Genomic DNA, 19,795 nt, shown 5'->3' on the forward strand with positions numbered 1-19,795 from the left:
CTATAAAACAGAATGAAATAAACATATAAATCAAAACGACTTCTGTAAAATATTTAATTTGTTTTTTATAAGTTTATAATTCTTTTATTTCCATGGAAGAGAGGAGGGTGTTCCATGAACCTGTTATGGGCTCTATGTATCTAAAAGATGATAGACCTAGTATGAGCTCGGAAAATAAGAAGAAAATCAGGTCATTCTTCCCTCAAACCTGGATGTGGACCGAAGGTGACGCAGAGTGAGTAAACTAATGAAATTATGAATACATAATCAAAAATATTATCATAGAAGACAGATCTTTAAGTTTGAGGGACACCATTATTTGATATTAAATTTACATTAGAGCTGAAAATGTTACAAAGAGCTTTATATACAATAAGGTTTTTGAAAGATATGGTATATCTAAATTTATGGATATTACAGTGATAGAAGAAATTATGATTGGTTGAGAGTTTTCCAATTTAACAATGCACAAATATGAAACTTGAAATGGAAGTTCATTTTGCTTTGATAAATCCCTCCACATCAACAATTTTCTATATAAATACAATATGATCTATTTGGAATGTTCTTTTACACAGACTGAATTTCTCGGCCAATGTTTAATGATTAGCAGGGATGGCATGGTAACTTTATATTATTAAGGAAGTAGAATAAAACATTAATAAAAACATGAAAAGAATATTAAATAAAATAAAGAAATATTTCTGAGCTAGATTTTTTAAAGGATTTCAGAACATTTATCAATTTCTAGGATACCCGGTGCACAATCAGATTTCACTGTTTGGTTGTTGTACTACTTTCTCACCAATTGAGGTCGATATGGGTTATCACTCATACTCTCAACATGTAAGGTTAAATCACACCACTTAATAGCGTCAGTTATTAAGTAGCATGTCAGAAATAAAACTATATAAGTTTTCGTATTAGACTCCAGAGGACACAGTATTGATCTTCGATTTCAAAAAAAAAAGAAGCAACACAATATATGCTTACAAATACATGTCCATAACAGAATTATTGTGAGATGTTGAACTGATTTTTACACCTTCAAACGATCAGATGTAAAGAACATATTGACTGTAGAAAATAACACGAAATATATTAAACATACAGAGTGGGTGAAAAGTATGTAGGTATCGAAATTGGTAATAAAATTCATATTCCTTTTACAAATTTATTGAAACAAATGGTAATGCTTTTTATTACATGGGAGCATGAAACTAAATCTTCATATTTCAACGTAAGCAACCAGTTTCCTCAAACGGCCAGGGATGGAGTGAAAAACCTTCTGCAGGACGTTGTCTGGGATATCATTGAAAACCTCCTGAATCCGTGTCTCCAAGTCCTCCTGTGTGCGAGGTTTTTCTTGTACACCTCTTTTGTGTAACCCCACAGGTAAAAATCACATGGAGTGAGATCTGGACTTCTTGGAGGCCATTCATGAGGTTCGTGTCGTCCCGCCAGGTTAGCTCCTGCACGTAATGGGGTTTCCACGGATGAAAATTCAATTCTTTATGCAACACCGTACGCATTGTGTGCCTTGTTAGTTCACTTTCACGAGCTGCTTCACGTGTTGATTTTTGTGGGCTGCGATTAAACATTTCCTGCACTGTTGCCACGTTCTCTGCTGATCGGGATGTGGTTGGACGGCCACTTCTTCTTGCAGAGCCCGTGGTCATCAGTTTTGCCTAAAAATGTTATTGTCATGCTTACTTTTCCATGAACGCCATTTCTGAACCAAAACAATGGAATTCCACACTTCATAGCGTGCTGTTATCTTAGCTCGCTCCTGAACAGTCAAGTGACCGGCCATCTGGAAAATAAATAAGAAATAAGACAATAGGAAATTCCCATTAGTGTTGTCTGTTTAAAAATGCTTTTGTCATGACTTCAGTGATACTAAAAATTCTATAAGTAATTTCTAATGCCTAGTTACTTTCCACCAACCCTGTAGATGAATAAATGGCTAGAGACAATTTGCTTTAAAATACACCGAATATAAAATATGACTTCTAGTAAGGTGTTTATACATGATTATTGTCTCGAGTAGCACGTTGTCAAACAGCAGGGTAACGGACTAAATACGTCAAAGCACTTAGTTTTGTTTCAGTTCTCAATTCGTTAACTTTCCGAGGGTCAACTTTATCTTATATTTTTCAGGGTCTACATCATAGATATATAATATTAGCTAAAGATACTTTCCTCAAGTTTCATTATCTCGATAAAAATAATCAATAGTGTTTATATTGAAGCACCATTATAAGCATTGTAATCTTAAGGAATTGGTAGTCTCTGCTCTGGAATGGTCAATAAGTTTAATTAAAAAAAGGAAAAGATTTAACAATATACGAAATGATTTTCTCAATCATGCTAATAAGATGCTAATGATTGATGGCATTAATAAAGTAAAATAAAACATTTTCATTTTCTTTATTGCTGTGAAATGTATAAATAAATTCATTAATATTTATTCCAGCTATAGGGCAGTTAGCTGTCAGAATCGTTAGCACGCCGGGCGAAATGTTTGGCGGTGTTTTGTCTGCCGTTACGTTCTGACTTCAAACTCCGCCGAGGTCGACTTTGCCTTTCATCCTTTCGGGGTCGATTAAATAAGTACCAGTTACGCACTGGAGTCGGTATAATCGACTTAAACCCTTTGTTTGTCCTCTCTATGTTTAGCCCCCTGTGGGCAATAAATAAATATCTATTCTAGTTATATGATTGACTAATTTTGAAGATGATACCGCCAAAACTATTAGAATGACACAACGTCGGTCTTTTTCTTTCTACAATTAAGTATTGTGTGTTTAAAAATCGATTTTACTTATTAACTTTCTTAGCTTGGGTAACACTCAGTTGACGTTAAAAATATTTTTACTGAATTTTTTTTCTATATAATTCCTTGTTTTTTTTTTTGTTTTATTTATTTACTTTTCTGCATATCAAACAATGTCCTTCATAAATTCATGATTAATTGTGAAAAATTTAACATATTTTCTTCAATAGTGAAAACGGTCTCGTTCCTATTACTGCGAAAGTTCCAGACACTATCACAAGATGGGTTGTAAATGGTTTTTCTGTCGGGCCTAATGGTGTTGCTCCAATGAAAAAGCCGACTGAAGTAAGTTTATATTTGGAAAATTACTAATGTTCGTTTTTATTTCACTTGTTCAAATTATGTTATCCATAACTTTATACGCAACACAATAAAATCCGACCTAATAATTCTATCACAATTACACACACTTATATGTGTCTGTGTCTGTGTTTGTCCCCCCACCATCGCTTGACAACCGGTGTTAGTGTGTTTAGATCCCCGTAACTTAGTGGTTCGGCAAAAGAGACCGATAGAATAAGTACTAGGCTTCCAAAGAATAAGTCCTGGGGTCGATTTGCTTGACTAAAGGCGGTGCTCCAGCATGGCCACAGTCAAATGACTGAAACAAGTAAAAGAGAGTATATATATATTTGTGTGTGTGTGTGTATGTTTATGTATACACACACACATCCATCCATCCATATATACATACATACATATATATATTTACACACACACACACACACACACACACACACACACACACACACACACACACACACACACACACACACACACACACACACACACACACACACACACACACACACACACACACACACACACATATATATATATGTCGTTTGTAGAAATACATAAATCCAGAGGAGAATTACACTCTGAGATGTGGAGCAGTTAATATTATAATGAGGGAGGCCGGTTTATGAGGATACCCTGGGTTTCTCGTTCATAAGGAGTTTAGCCTTACGGCATATCTTCAGACTCCAAACACTGCAGGCCTAAGATCTCTTCAAAATATGGAGGAGGAAATGCCTCGCTATAAAGGTAAACACGAAGGTAAACGATTGTCTTGGCTATCGGCTTCCGGCTGTTGCGTCGCCTTGCGCATTCCAAAAGGCCAGCAGGAATCTTCTAAAATTGCAAGCATGGCCCGAAAATCTCCATCCTAGAGTTAAGGATGCTCCTTGGCACGAGCGAATCTTTTAGGATTCACGTGTGTTCGGTAATGCATAACTTGCAACGTTTCGTCCCGTTGATGTAGGGGCCTGGGTACTCAAGTATTTTCCATGCGATCGAGTATGGTATCCCTTCGTCTTATGGGATCTTTTCTGTTGCTGTCACAGTTTTTAATTTTTGGGATTTTGTTTCAATTGTTTTCAGATTTGGTGTATCGATGTAGATTTGTATGCTAATTATGGAAATGAAATTCATTTTTGTCATAAATTAATAATAGATAAGAAGTTAATTGCTTTTAAAGTTTGCAAATTTTGTGTAATTTTAATCACTCGAGAGCCACAGACATATTGGTGCTTGTTTCCATAGTAACAAGCCATATAGTCAGTTTAAACTAGTACAACCACATGTATTTTCTTTAACTGTCTATTTTCTCTCACAAGCGCCTAATTTTTGAATGCCTGTACAACCTCGTTTTTGTCGTTAAATGTTGAAGGACTGCGAATGAGCCACTGCACAGTTGTTGATTACAACAGATATGTCCGTGAAATATGTGCGGAGGATCTGCTTGGAAGAGTGTTGAAACAGGCGAAAGAGTCTTCTCAAGACATAAATATAACCAAGGAAGGGTGCTACCTGAACAGTGAGTTTTCGGAGGAAAGTGTCACGAGACAAGACATGTTCTTTATGCCGTGCTATGTCGGAATCGTGACTCACTAGAGGAATGCATACGTCAGTCGATTATTCCGGAAACCACAATTTTCAGTGACTTATGGAGGGCCTATCTCATATTCTTGAAATTGATGGTTATAATTTTCGACATAGAACAGTGAACCACAGCGTTGAGTTTATCAACTCCAGGATAGTACCTACACACGAGAAGTGGAAAAAAGTACATAGGCCAATGCACAACGAAGGAATAAACGACGCTGTCTGATCCATCGTTCTATGTTTGAGTTTATGTGGCACAGGAGATACCAAAATTATAACTTGTTTGAGGAGAAACTCCTAAAGTGTAAATCAAACTTTCGTTCTTGAATTTTCGCTACAAAAAAAAATGTATTAATTGTTTACATGAACTGAACTACAGTACTATAATGTACAATTATTTTTTGTAATATAATGTGCAGGTATTTTTTTGTAAAATAAGGTACAGTTTGTTTCGTTTTTGTAATTTAGCGTAGTTTTTTTTTTTTCTTTTGTAATTTTTCGCCAAAAACACTTCATGGAGATTTGTTTTCATTTTATATTGCCTGTTCTAACGTTTCAGATAACTTTATTCATTCAAACTTATTAAAACTTCAAAACTTCTAACAACTTTCGTCGTGGTAATATATTGCCTTCATTGTCATTGTAATGTTATGTTAAATAGCTACCACGCACAAAATGCCAGCATCCAAATCTTGTTTTCTGATTGGGTAAAAATGATCAAACTTTAACTCTCTGTAACATTAAAAAAAAACAAAAAAAACTCCGGATGAAATGGATAGCAACATCAGATTCAGCGTGGAAAATTACTTCAATATATCAGATTTGAAATTTTTCACTTAATTTTCAAATTTCAATAACTATTCTATTACAGTAACAAATTAATCTATAGATTAATTTTAAATTATGAACTAGATTTTATAAATTCCAATTTGGTAGATTCCACCTAAGTCGTTCTTTTATCTTAATTATTAATTTCTTTTTGTTGTAGTTTTATTCGTACCAACCATTCTTCATGTTTTTGAATTATCCCAAATCTGTTATAAGAGATGAATCGTTTCCTCTGAAGGTGTCTGTATTCAATTATCTGAAAACTGACCAAGAGGTACGTCACCTTTGATTTAAATACGAATGTTATGAATAATTGTTCACATGAAACTAAAGATATTATTGATTTCTTTGCCTTAGAGTATTTTTTTAATATTGATTTATATTAAAATATAAACATTGTGTTGTTTTCTTGTACTTATTTCAGGTTAATGTAACATTATTGCCATGGGATGAACTCAATCCAGAAGAAAAGCCTATTACCGAGACTGTTCACGTAAGTATTATGATAATTCGACATTAAGGTCGTAGCTGCATAATAGAATCGGTAGAGCACCGGTCGAAATGCTGTGCAGTCTTTAGTTGCTACCATTTATATTCTGAGTTGAAATTTAACCTACTTCGAGATCGAGTTTATTCTTTATTAGTTGATAAAATAAAAGTACTTGTGGTGGTGGGGGTCAATGAAATTGTCCTTACAAACTCTTCTACAATGTTTGGTCATAAACTCACTATTTCATTATCACATGACCTCCTTGTAAGTAACTCTAATACAAAAGTACATTATATTGTTGTTTAGTCTCACAGTTAGTCCTGATCAAACAGACATGATTATAAGCATTCAAACCGCAACCATCTAGCCATTTTATGTATCTAGAATTATGTAACTATATTGCCCAACGTAACCATTAAGGTATAATTTGACTGAATTTGGATCCTATTTCTTGCAGTCGAGCGACCGCGTAGTTTCTCTGGTTACAACATATAGCAGAAGTAGCAAAATCTAGGAAAAAAAATTCCCTACGTTCTACCTTCAGAACCGACTTAGCATTTTATCACTTCAAAGTCCATAGCAGTAAATGGAAGATCACTTGCGTGATTTCATGAGTCGTTCGTGGGGTTCCCACGAGTGTTGTTATTGAGATCTATTCCTCTCTTTATATGTATATAGACGTGCACATGTGTACACACACACACACACACACACACACACACACACACACACACACACATATATATATACGAATAACGTGCTTCCATTGAGTCGCCTCCATAACCACAGTGATTATTTTTATCACCATCGTTCTACCGATAGCATTAAAAAAAAATCAATAATAATATGGGACCCGGTACGGTACAGCAGATCTTCGTCACTATTTATCAAATACTCAGCAAGCGTTCTCCTTTCATTCCTTATACAGTAGTCTATACTAATCAGTCCTCTGACACTATTCATTCTTAGCGTTTTATCACTTCAAAGTCCATAGCAGTAAATGAAAGATCACTTGCGTGGAAGATCACTTACTAGATTGTACCTTTAAATCAAAAGCTTTAATCTTCTCAAGCAATTCTCGCATAATTCTTAGAATTACGTACGTGAAAACTATACGAGAAGGATGGAGTTATTTTTTGGCTGTACTTAATTTTGGAATACTCAACCACTTATATGTTACTTTTATAACTTGATATTTCAGGTGATCGAACATCTGAATACCTATCGTCAAATTGTCCCGGTTATCCCTATCCTGGTTACACCAGTGTGTCCTGTCATGCTAGCACAAATGCTAAGATAAGCAAATATGGTACGAAGAAACAACACATTAAACGCTCAACTGCGTCTTCATGTTTTGCCTCTTTGTATCATACTTGGTCGTCTTAACATTTTATGGTTTTATTTAATAATGAATCTTTATTAACTCAAGCATAGTACATGTCATTGTATACTTATCAGTTTTTTTTATTTTTATTTATATAAGTATTTTATTTATGGCTAATTATTCGTAGGTGCATTACCTATAAAAAGAACTGTATTCCATTACAAGTCATTCTAAACCACGATATCTCCTTACGCAACCTGCTACAGTTAAATAACAAAATGTATTATAATCGTGCTAAGCGAAACCGAGTTAATGAACAAGGTACTATTTAAAAAGACACTTGACGAAAAACATCTGCACTGAATGATGCACCACAACCAGTTGCTCAGCATCTCACGCGCGAGGAAACGATGCACGATGAAGTGAAACGAGTGTAGTGATTGATAAAGAACATCGTGAATTCCATTTTCCCCTTCTCTCCTTTGTTATGTATATGTATATATTTATGTATACATACGTATGTGTGTGTGTGTGTGTGTGTGTGTGTGTGTGTGTGTGTGTGTGTGTGTGTGTGTGTGTGTGTGTGTGTGTGTGTGTGTATTCTTTTTATTAGTTTCAGCCATTCGGCTGCGGTCTTGCAATCGGACTTACAATCGTGAGGTTGTAAGTGTTCGAATTCCGGATCGGGTGTGTATTGTGTTCTTGAGCAAGACACTTTACTTCAGTTCACTCAGCTACAGAAATGAGTTGCGACGTCACTGGTGCCAAGCTATATATACGTGTGTGTGTGTGTGTGTGTGTGTGTGTGTGTGTGCGTGTGTGTATAAAATTTGTGTTCATTTGTATTTCACTTTCTTGCTCTATCAATATAAATTTTAAATGTATTTACCACGCCCCTACTTGATACATACATTTAAAATATTTTATGTATTTCATAAAATTTTATTTATTTATCGTCTATTTTAGATAAAATCCAATCGACAAGTATTAGTTACATTTAATATACGCCTAAAACAAGTCGGTACCCAACCACTAAAAGTTCGAGCAGTATCTGGTGAAATAACTGATGAAGTACATAAATATGTATTGGTTAAGGTAACGTTTAATTTGTTATGAATTTCTTCATGGACAAAAATTAATTTATAACCAGACCTAGTGAATTACTACAAATATTTATTCCAATTTTATGGTCTGTTTTCTTTCCGCTAAGATATCTCATAATTTTGCCTTTAGCATATTAACGACTTTAAAATGTTTATTAAAAGCAAAATCAATTCTATAATGTCTTTGAAACCAACGCATTCAAACTCTTCTTAAAAATTCATTTATTCATTGATTGTTTAATCAAAAAATTAATTTTTAACAGCCAGAAGGAATTACAAAATATTTCAACAAACCAATTATGATGAATGTCACTGGAAGCGAACCCGTCTTAGAGAACTTCGCCTTAACACTTAATGATACTTCTTCAAACATCGTTCCTGATTCAGTCAGAATTGAAGTTAGCGTTATTGGTAAGTACTTTAAGTAAAGTTAATAAAGTATGAAAACTAGTGAGTCGTTAAAGCATTTAGTGCATGTAAGACAAATCAGCTCATTTTTGATGTGGTTAATTTTTGACCAAGCTACATTCATGATAGTAAAGCAGTAGAATCCAGGAAATCTAATGATATTCTGTTGGGGCAACTAATAATGCAGTGGAATATATTTTGTGTTATAAGGAAGAAAAGAAGTACAATGTTTCGGGCAGGACCATTCGTCCGAGAGATAAAATATTTACAGGTGTTGCAGCATAAATAATGCTGCAACATTTCTATATTCTTGATAACTTGCAATGCTAGGTTCAAACCAAAGCGCAACACATATCCTTCAAATAGTACTCCTAATTTACATCGGTGTGATGTGTCTAGCTGTAGTGCCTATTAACAAATTAGAGTCGGTTATTTAACACCTAAATGTCTTCGACAGTCACAGAAGTCGTTGATCTTTCGGTTGACAGACATTCTAATTGACTTTACCTGCTTATTAAACTACAAGAGAAAAGCGCGCGCGTGTGTGTGTGTTGTGCATGCGTGCATGCGTGTTAACCAGTTTAGTGGCACAGTGACGAGGTGAGAAGTAAATCTCTCTGTTTATCTCTTCATAAACGTTTGGACAATCGCAAGCAATTTTCCCACAAAAAACAGCTCTTTTTCTTCAACAAGAAAAACATTTTCCATTCACTACACTGTTATGCTTGTGCTGTATATGAACACTTATGAATATGATATGAATAAATATTAAGCCTTAATGCTTTGAATACTTAAAACTATTTTGTTTAAAGAATGAGTTGAAGCGGTTGATTACTCTCTATTGTTTCATTATCTCCATATTCTCATACAAATAAACTGTTTTACCAAATGACTTCTTAATACAAGAAAGTATCCGGGGAAACGTAATTTGCAACACTGTTTCAAATTTTATGTTACAGTTATTTCCCTTCCATTACGTTAGTATCTTTGGGAGAAATAATTGACCACCACTACCAATATAACTTCCTATTTTCGAAATCACTAAGACATGATTTGCTAATGTTATTATTCAGAAAAGTTCCCACATTTGTGATAAATGTGAGTAGTATATAATAAAAACTTTGGGATTGTAGTTGCTGTGAATGACAGCATACTATGTCTATTGAATATAAATACCCTTTAGATCGAACATTATATCTATTGGCTATAAACGCCACATCCTATCAAAAGTTGAAGGCTTCCAAGTTGAAGAGCCAATAGTTTGTATATCTTTGGTTGACACTACACTTTGTCTATTAACGAGGTATTCAATTATACAATTATAGTTTACCTATTCAATGTAAACGCTTCAGTTATCTTTTCAGTTGTCAATTAGGCCATTAACATCATTTAAAATGCAATTAACATCACTTAAAATGCACACGCCAATACATACTGAAAAGGATCGAGCACAAGAGAATTGTGGCAGAATTGTTTTCCTGCGCTCATATATTCAATTTTTGGCCTACGGGATGCCAAATATAGCGGAGCACCAGGCTTATATACTTTATGGAATCTCAATATGGTAGCACGACTCACTAGAATTAGCAGTAGGATCTCACTTAAATCATATCCTATCGTTAAGAAACGGCAGGGTACACTGAATAGTGTAGTCTTAGTTATACTAGAACTGTAGAAAATGCTATGATCACGAATGGAGCGTCTTTCATATAGGCCTGTCTGTATGTTCGGGGCTGTTTTGAAACCAAATAACAATCTTGTATTTAGTTTCATCCACTTACATTATAAACGCAAATTCTACCAAGACCTATGTAATCCCTCATCACTCCGGGGTCGATTTAAAAATATCTGTATTAAGCTGGGATCGATGAAATCGAATAACAGATAACTAACTCCATCAGTCAATATAAAAACAAAAAGAATGTGTTGCATGAAATAAAATCCTTAAAACTTTTTATTTTATACTTGATAAAACAGGTGATTTAATGTCTCAAGTTGATGCTGCCGCTTCTGGTCTTGTCAGAAAGCCAAGTGGTTGTGGAGAACAAAACATGATCAACTTCTATCCAAATGTTTTGGTTTACAAGTACCTGGAAGCAAGTAACAGATTGGGTGATGATCTTAAAGCACAACTGATTGAGTACACGCGACATGGTGAGTCAATATTCGTTTTTTTATTGTCGAGAGGTTTTCAATAAAACTTCCTTACATATGTATTCCACATGAATCAATGATGTTTTCTAGTGCGAGTAGTTGTTTGTGAAGGTCCATGGCTCTTATAGTTAGGGTGTTCGGTTCATGATCATTAGATCGTGGCTTTAATCCCCGTACTGGGTGGTGCGTTATGCCCTTGACTAAGACACTCCATTTCACGTTGTTTCACCTTATTATAAGAACTAACTAAATGCTGATACAACCCTTTCTCCCAACCAGCTGTTACACCCTGGCTGTTACATTGGGTCAACGACGAAGAGGCTGAGGCACTGTCTATGTTTTCTCGTAACTATGATGCGCGCGATTGACGACCGGCTGTACATAGAATTTGTGCAAACATTTACAGGCATAAATATTTGTTACTTTGTAGCGTAATAAATAGAAATTTCTTTATACTTGTGTCTTTTATATCTCGTAATTTTGTGTTTCGATGAATATATATCGAAATACGTTCTGAGTTTGGTATGATTGATTTCACCCTTTAAATCGGTGTCGCAACGACCACAGTCTAATTAACCCAACTAATTAATGAAAGCGTCAAATATATAAGCAAGGTCTTGTAGATCTGTATCAATTGTTTCCATAAAGTTTGATTTTTTTTTTTCGAAGGTTACCAAAATCAACTTAGATATCAACACAAATCTGGTGCATTTAGTGCTTTTGGAGAAAATGATTCAAGAGGAAGTACATGGTAAGTAGACTAAAAAAAAAAAAAACTGTGTAACATGTAAATGTGACGAAGTTTGCTGAAACAACACAGTTCTGTACTAAGTGTTATATAATAATTTACTTTGTTATTTAGTTACAACTTGAAACTTCAGCTTATCTCAAAACCTCGTTGAAAATATAACCAGCGTTAGAGCAAGTAATATAGAAATTTTACGAGTTATTAGCTTTTATTAGTGTTAATTGTTTGCTAATTAACGCTACAAACTCGAGCCTCAGTTTTCCAACAAGTTTTGTACCCTGTAATTATATCTATCTATCCGTCTGTCTGCTTGTCTGCCTAGACATATAGATAGATAAATAGACAAAACCAAGGCAGAACGAGTATCTCAAGTCACTTGTGTGTTTGTTTGTATGCATATATATATATATATATATATATATATATATATATATATATATATATATATATATATATATATATATATATATATATATATATATATTGTATGTATGTTTGTATGTATATATATATATATATATATATATATATATATATATATATATACATACAATATATATATATGTGTGTGTTTGTGTGTGTGTGTGTTCTACTTATATACATGTATGAAGATGAACATAATTTAAAATTTTTCCAGGTTAACAGCCTTCGTTCTAAGATGTTTTGCTGAAGCCAAGAAGAGTATGCCTGAGGTGTATATTGATGATAATGTCTTAGTTAAAGCAGTCAAATGGTTGTTCATTCGACAGTCTGAAAATGGAAAATTTTTCGAGGTCGGTCAAGTCCTTCACAAAGCAATGCAGGTAAAAATATTTGCGCTATTCACAAAAAGCATATATCATGACACTCACGTACACGCGCGCGCGCGCGCGCGCATAGACATTCAGATAATTATTAAACAAACTGGCACACCGTCGGTTACGGCGCCGAGTGTTCCAATTGATCCAATCAATGAAACAGTCTTCTCGTGAAATGAACTTACAAATGGCCGAACACTTCATGTAGCCTCAACGTAGTTTTCAAGGAGATTCAGCGTTTCACAGAATGTGACAAAGCCAGAATCTGGTGGTTGCTGCGGCAGGCTGCCTAATATTTGCCCCGTATACGTTACGTTTAATTCAGAAGCAAGCTCTCGAACAATTGTTCGTGGATTGACTTCCACTAAGGCTCTTAGTTAATCGTTGTCAACATCCGATGGCCGACCACTACGCTTATCATCTTCAAGACTCTCGTCACCGCAACGAAATTTCTTGAACCACCATTGTGTTGTACGTTCATTAGCGGTTCCTGAGCCAAACGCATCGTTGATATTGCGAGCTGTTTCAGCAGCTTTTCGGCCTAGCTTGAACTGGAATAAGAAAATTGTGCGAATTTGCTTTTTGTCCATGTTATATTCAACGTTCCAGAAAAAATGGCCTAATTAATCAAAGAGAAAAAGAGCAGCATGATTAGATAGAGCGCAAAACGGGCTTTAAAATGATATATAAAATCAAAGTAATTTAACGAAAATTAGTTTGAAAATGCAAAATATAAAATGAAAATTAAACCTAATACATATATATATACGTATATACATATACATACATATACATATAAACATATACATATATGTTGTGTCGACGCCCCCAGGCGAAGAAGTAGGATCTCCCAAGACATATAAATAGAGGTAGTCTGGCCTTGGTAGGAGTGTTGAGTAGCAGCTGTGTAGCGGTTGAGTAGAGATCATCCGCAGGTGATAGACAGCAGTAGCTATATATATAGCCGTTTTGCTACACTTTTATTACTGAGATCCTCCTCCAATATGTGGCACTTGGTGAAGAATGGAGTTTGATATAGCTACTCTAATTTGCACCTCTTGCCGTCAGGTAGGTTCATCTGGGACTCTCGACAAGAAGAGTTCCAGCTTTCATTTAAAAACGTCTACATCTACTTTGTGCAGGTTCCTCAGGCTCTTTGGGAGAATATTAAAAAGCTGTGGGCCGCTGAAACCCAGGCTGTTGCAGTAACTGGTCCTGAAGCGCGATGGCGTTGCTGGGATCTTTGGCACTATGCAGTGTCGTCCCGTTCTGGCATTGGTGTAGCTTTCAATGCCAAAACTTGGCACAATTCCTTCCAGGATCTTCCAGATGTATATTACTGCATACTTCTCCCGCCTTCTCTCCAGGGAGTAGAGTCTTAGCTGTTTCAGCCTTTCCCAGTAGCTGAGTAGATGCAAAGAGACGATCTTCTTTGTGGATCTTCTCTGGATTGCTTCAAAGTCCGCTGTTAATTTCACACTGGTGGGTGACCATAGCTGTGAGCAGTTATCCAGGCGGCTGAGGACGAATGTCCTCCAGAGGACCATCATGGTTTCCTTATCTTTAGTTCTGAATGTTCTCAGGTTCCAGTCAGCCAGTCATCTGCACTTTGTCGCCATCCTGGTAATGTGCACTTGGAAAGAGGTATCATTACTCATGTCGATACCTAAGTCCCTCACTGATTTAGGCTCTTTGATTGAAATTCCCTGTGGACCAGTGTACTCTGTAAGTTTCATATTCAGTTTTGGACGCTGGTAGCGCAGGGCTTGGAATTTTTCAGCATTAAACTGCATATTATTATCCTCAGCCCATCTATAAATTGAGACCAACTCCTGCTGGAGATGTGCAACATCGCTGGCGTTCTGTATTTTCTGCGAGACTTTCGTATCGTGTGCGTAGCTTGCAAGGGTGGCTATCCAGGCACTTGAGAGCATATCTGAGGGGGCCACAATAAAAAGCAGTGGTCCCAAGACATTTCCCTGTAGAACACCGCTCATTATTTATGTTTTCATAGAGGTGACTCCATTAGCCACTACTGCCTGACTTCTGTCTTTCAGAAAGTCATGTAACCATTCTTCAAGTTTTCCAGCTATGCCGAGATCATGCAGTTTGTGGCATATCATACAATGATCCACTTTGTCAAAAGCTTTTGCAAAATCAAGGTATATTACGTCCACATTTGAATTGTTGAGTAACTGCCTCAACATCCAGTCATAATGTTGTAAGAGTTGGGTCAGGCAGCTCCTACCTGGTCGAAAGCCATGCTGGGTTTCACTAGCAAATTATTTTCTTCAAGGAATGCGATTAGTTTCCCTCTGACTATCTGTTCCACGACCTTGCTGATGCATGAAGTCAGAGAGAGAAGCCTATAGTTTTTGGCATCTGCTCTGCTTTCTCCTTTACGGATTGGGCATATTATTCCCTCCTTCAGCTTGCTTGGCAGTCTGCCATTTGCAAGAAAGCTCTGGAAGAGAATCTGGAGGGGTTTTGCCAGGGCATGCTTACATAATTTGAGGAGGATTGCTGGGAAACCATCAGGACCAGCAGTTGAGTTTGTGTCTACTTCATCTATGGCTAGTAGTATATCTTCTTTCGCTAATGTCGATGTTTTCTATCGTAACTGCCTCATTGGTTATAGGTGAAGCGGCAAAGAAGTCCACTGGTTCGTTCACTTGTCTGTGTTTCAACGGGGTGGTAAAAACACTTTCGAACTGGTCATTCAGTACCTCATTGATCCTAGTTGGACTGTCGTCTGTGAGGGAGCCATCCTTTTGGCCTGACTATACACACACACACACACACACACACACACACACACACACACACACACACACACACACACACACACACACACATATATATTGATAGAAAGGACAACAAAAGAAAGAAAGAGACCTCGTTATTATGTAAATAGAGGGGTTTATCTGTAAAAATATGTGACACTTATTCGGTAGCCATGATAAAACTCCAAGTTTCGGATGCCGGAGTGGTAACCCACGCCAACATCTCTTCAGTTATCTCTTCAATGGCCGGATAACTGAAGAGATGTTGGCGTGGGTTCCCACCCCGGCATCAGAAGCTCGGAGTTTTATCATGGCTACCGAATAAGTGTCACATATTTTTACAGATATATATATATATATATATATATATATATATATATATATATATATATATATATATACAGTAGGATAAAGTATCTAACCGAATTAAAAAAAACATTGCTTTCAGTTTCGTTTTCAACATTACATGTTCAAATATCAATAATCTTTGATTAGTTTTTACTCTGTCTTGAGATCGATGCATGTACAAATTTTAGTACATTTAATCAGCTACACTCTTTTACTCTACAAATATAAGGCCTTTGTCACAATATAAGAGATTATCACTATTAATGGATTGATAAGAATGGTGGATTTGCAGAATCATCAGCAGGTCAAATAAAATTCCCTGCAGTATTGTTTTGGCTCTTTATGCTCTGAGTTCAAATCCCGACAAGGTAAATTTTGTTGTTCATCTCTCTGGAGTCAATAAAATGAGATACAGCCAAATACTGGGTGGATTTAATTAACTTATTTTTTCCTTAACAAAAAAATAAAAAGGAAAGAAAACATCTGTTTTAGTGCTTACGTTAGAAAATAAACATTTATAGGTTTATTAATATTGAAGGCCATTTAACAAACATTTTCTTCGTATATTCCAGGGTGGTGCTTCTGAAGGAACAGCAATGACAGCATACGTTCTACTTGCTTTACTCGAATACAGAGATTTAATTGATACACATGAAAACCTGGAGCCAACGAGAGTGAGTATATTTAAACGATAATATAGACAGAACGATTCGGATGTAATAAACTTGAGTGAATATAGTAAAAGCTTATGAAGCTCAAGGAACGCAAAAAACGTTGCTAATTTCATCCTGTGTCATGGTATAAAGCAGAGGAAACAACGTTTTTTTTTCCTGTTTTTCTCGGAGAGTTTACTACTATAAATAAAATGAGTCACAGAACTGGTTCAGCAGAACTATGGAGTTATCTAAACTATACATATTTTAAAAATTTTAACGTATAAATCCTTAAAGTTTTAGTGGGAACGAAATGAAAATTTGCGTGTTAACAGTATAAATTAAGTGAAATTTCTTTAACCAAAAGCCAAATCGAAATACGAGCCTCTCTATAGAACCTGTTTATATTATATAGAGTGGCTCAGGACACTCTACGTTTTGTCACTGGAAACATTACGTTACCGTTGATGAAATACAAGCCATTTGTCTTTTCACAACCTGTGGAGAAAACCGGCTAGAACACTGACTAAAAGGGATAAGTTCTTTGATATAAGAAGTTAAAAGCTATTCTGTTGTCATACAGCTCGTTGAGTTAGTCATGGAATAGTTTGAGAACTATATGGACACATAGCGCTAAATTTGCACAGAATTTCCGTGTTTACATATTATTTCTTACGTTGATTCTAATTGAGATTTAACCCTCTGTCGCGTGTTTCATTGATGGACTCGGAACTTCATTAGCTTTTGTTGAAGTGAAAAAGAGCTATTTAATTTTTATTTTTAACTTGTCTCTTTAAATTTCAGAATTCCACAGAGGTAGCAATAACTTTAGCCGAATTGTATTTGAAAAGTGTACCAAGCAATATGTATTCTAAAGCTATTTTAATGTATGCCAATGCATTGTTGGGAAATGACATGACGTTCGAAGAGTTACGAGCAGAATTAGAAAGTTATGCTGTCATTGAAGGTAAGATAGTATTTCATTCTTATTTTTACTGCCCATAAAGCCGGTGGACAGCGGATCTTCCAGAAACAGCACTGAACCGGCTAAGAGTTTTTAATTTTCACATCATAAAATTACTACCAGCTTTTCTTTCATTTTAACAGTAATCTTTATTTGTTGAAGGGTGTTTCTCTTGATCAAATGCCAATCAGTTGAGGCAAAGTCTCTCAGTGGTATTTGTGCTAAATAAATATTTGGGCCAGTTATTTAGATTACAAATATTAAGGAAGCTTATCTGCAGAGGAAGAGAATATGATGTTATGTGAAGTTTTGATATTCAGTGACGTAAATGAAATAGAATCGTTACTACTTGCAATCGAAATCAGTTCTCGTACTCTGTTACCTCTCTCTTTCTGTCCTGATTTCCCCAAAATGCTAACTGGTATCACGTATGAAAGAATGAACCTTGATAAGAGATACGTGTTAATGAATGAAATAAATATTTATAATTAATGATGCTGATTTTAAGGTTGAAATGTAAGAAATGTAGAACTGGATAATCATACAAGTACCCCATGGTTCTAACTTTTCACTGGAAAAACCATCTTTGAAATCACACAAAGATGTGTGTGTGTGTGTGTGTGTGTGTGCGTGTGCGTGTGTGTGCGTATTCGCTACCACTGATTATCTTCAGGAGCGGAAGAAAATGATTGCTAAAAGGGGCTAATCACCAAAGCAAGTGTACAATGTTTATGAAATTGTGAAACTGGTCTTTTTCTCAAAGTCTATGATATCATTTCTTGTGAAAGAAAATAAGAACTAGGCTTTGAGGCTTCCAAAATTTCTCTGACGCTTTTTCGAGAAAAATACTATTGATGAATCTCTCAATTACCTACTTGTCAATCACCCGAAATATCCCATGCTTCCCTAAGTTCAATCTACCTATGATTTGACGTCCAAATAGGTTTGACAAATGAAGATAATAGCTTCTACACTAAAAACACCTAGAGGGTGAAAATAATTATTGAATTTTCTGTCGTTTAATAGGAGATTTCAAATACTGGAAATCGTTGAAAATAAAACGTTCTTGGTATGCTGAAGACGAGGTTGTGGAAGAAGCAGATGTAGAAATGAGCGCTTACGTCTTATTGGCATATGCTAAAAGAAACGAAGTTGAAAAGGGATTACCGATTTTGAGGTGGCTGGTCAAAATGCGTTCGTCCTTAGGCGGTTATGATTCAACTCAGGTAAGCATGCATACAATTCCACCCCCTCTCTCTGTATATATATATATATATATATAAAGAATAAAAAGTTTAGAATGGTGCAACAATGCACTATAGAACAAAAAATGGACTATATACCTGTTGTAATTTGGTTATCTATAGTACGATGATATTTCGGAATTACAATTCCTTCTTCAGATCTTCTTTGCTGGAGTCTCTGCTATAGCAGTTTATATATATATATATATATATATATATATATAACACCATCATCGCCGAGTAGTGATAAGGAATACACGAACTTGAACTTTACGTTAGTTAAAATATATTTCTGACACATTTTAACTTCTAAAGACAAATTCACTGCAGTTAAAAATTCTTTCTTATGGGAGAAAAAATTTTCTTTTATAGTAAAAACACCATATTGCCCAGTACTTCCTTCTGATTCCAAGACGTGCGTTTGTGGGTCTCTAAATTTCCTGAATTGGGAATACCAAAGTGAGATAACGCTGGGGAGATTTAAAGCCGTAGCTTTAACTTTAAAAAAAGCAGTCAATATAAGTGACGCCGACCATTTTGTCCAATGTACAGAGAGTGGCAAATCGAGCAGAGGATGTATTAAAATCAAACCACTCCAGGTGCAGTTCAGTGAGCTAGTAGCGTGGAAGGAGCGATTGTGGGTACCTATGTATACGGTGGTGTCAGAGTGGTGTCAGAGAGAAACGGAAAGATACGGCAGTGTGTGCTAGAGGAAAGGAAGGACCCAGGTTAAGTGCCGTGAGTGGAGAAAGGGCTACAGGCTAGTAGGTCACTTAGGTTGCGGATAAATTTGGAAGAAGGAATAAACGGGTTGGGGAAGTTATAGAATGTGGAGGGGTCGGATACGCAAAATAGTATATATATATATATATATATATATATATATATATATATATATATACAATAATATTATTAGGGATAAAAATCCAAATTTACAGGTTAAAAAAAAATCAAATTCAATTTATTAAAAATTAAAATTAGATTAAGTTTCACAGTATAAAATATAAATATATAGTTGTAGGGGAAAAAGCCAAGGTTCATGAACTCACCGATGAAAATCCACTGTCACATATAGAAAAAAAATATAATATAATACAAGGTAAATATCATAAGATAATGATAATAAAACGACTACACGTGTTTCATAACCAAATTTTCAAATAGAAAAAATATTTAAATCGATTAAAACTATCAAAAATCAATTCTATTCAAAAATATAGCTAATCTT

At 35.4% G+C, this 19,795-nt stretch overlaps 1 protein-coding gene across 2 annotated transcripts in view; it reads left to right on the plus strand.

The window, feature by feature from the left end:
• LOC106871417 (CD109 antigen) overlaps positions 1–19,795 on the plus strand; it is a 78,622-nt gene that overhangs the window by 47,438 nt on the left and 11,389 nt on the right. Inside the window, exons 19-30 of one of the 2 annotated variants that reach the window (XM_089361297.1) lie at positions 73–235; positions 3,007–3,121; positions 5,712–5,825; positions 5,976–6,044; positions 8,332–8,460; positions 8,732–8,879; positions 10,854–11,030; positions 11,700–11,781; positions 12,416–12,581; positions 16,279–16,380; positions 17,164–17,326; positions 18,350–18,549. In XM_089361297.1, the coding sequence (XP_089217423.1) occupies positions 73–235; positions 3,007–3,121; positions 5,712–5,825; positions 5,976–6,044; positions 8,332–8,460; positions 8,732–8,879; positions 10,854–11,030; positions 11,700–11,781; positions 12,416–12,581; positions 16,279–16,380; positions 17,164–17,326; positions 18,350–18,549 (1,628 nt within the window). The remainder of the gene's footprint in view (positions 1–72; positions 236–3,006; positions 3,122–5,711; positions 5,826–5,975; positions 6,045–8,331; positions 8,461–8,731; positions 8,880–10,853; positions 11,031–11,699; positions 11,782–12,415; positions 12,582–16,278; positions 16,381–17,163; positions 17,327–18,349; positions 18,550–19,795) is intronic. The other variant, XM_089361298.1, reaches the window with a different exon arrangement.

This window comes from Octopus bimaculoides, chromosome 1, assembly GCF_046866305.1.
Source record: "Octopus bimaculoides isolate indiv1 chromosome 1, ASM4686630v1, whole genome shotgun sequence".
In the NCBI taxonomy this organism is placed as follows: Eukaryota; Metazoa; Mollusca; class Cephalopoda; order Octopoda; family Octopodidae; genus Octopus; species Octopus bimaculoides.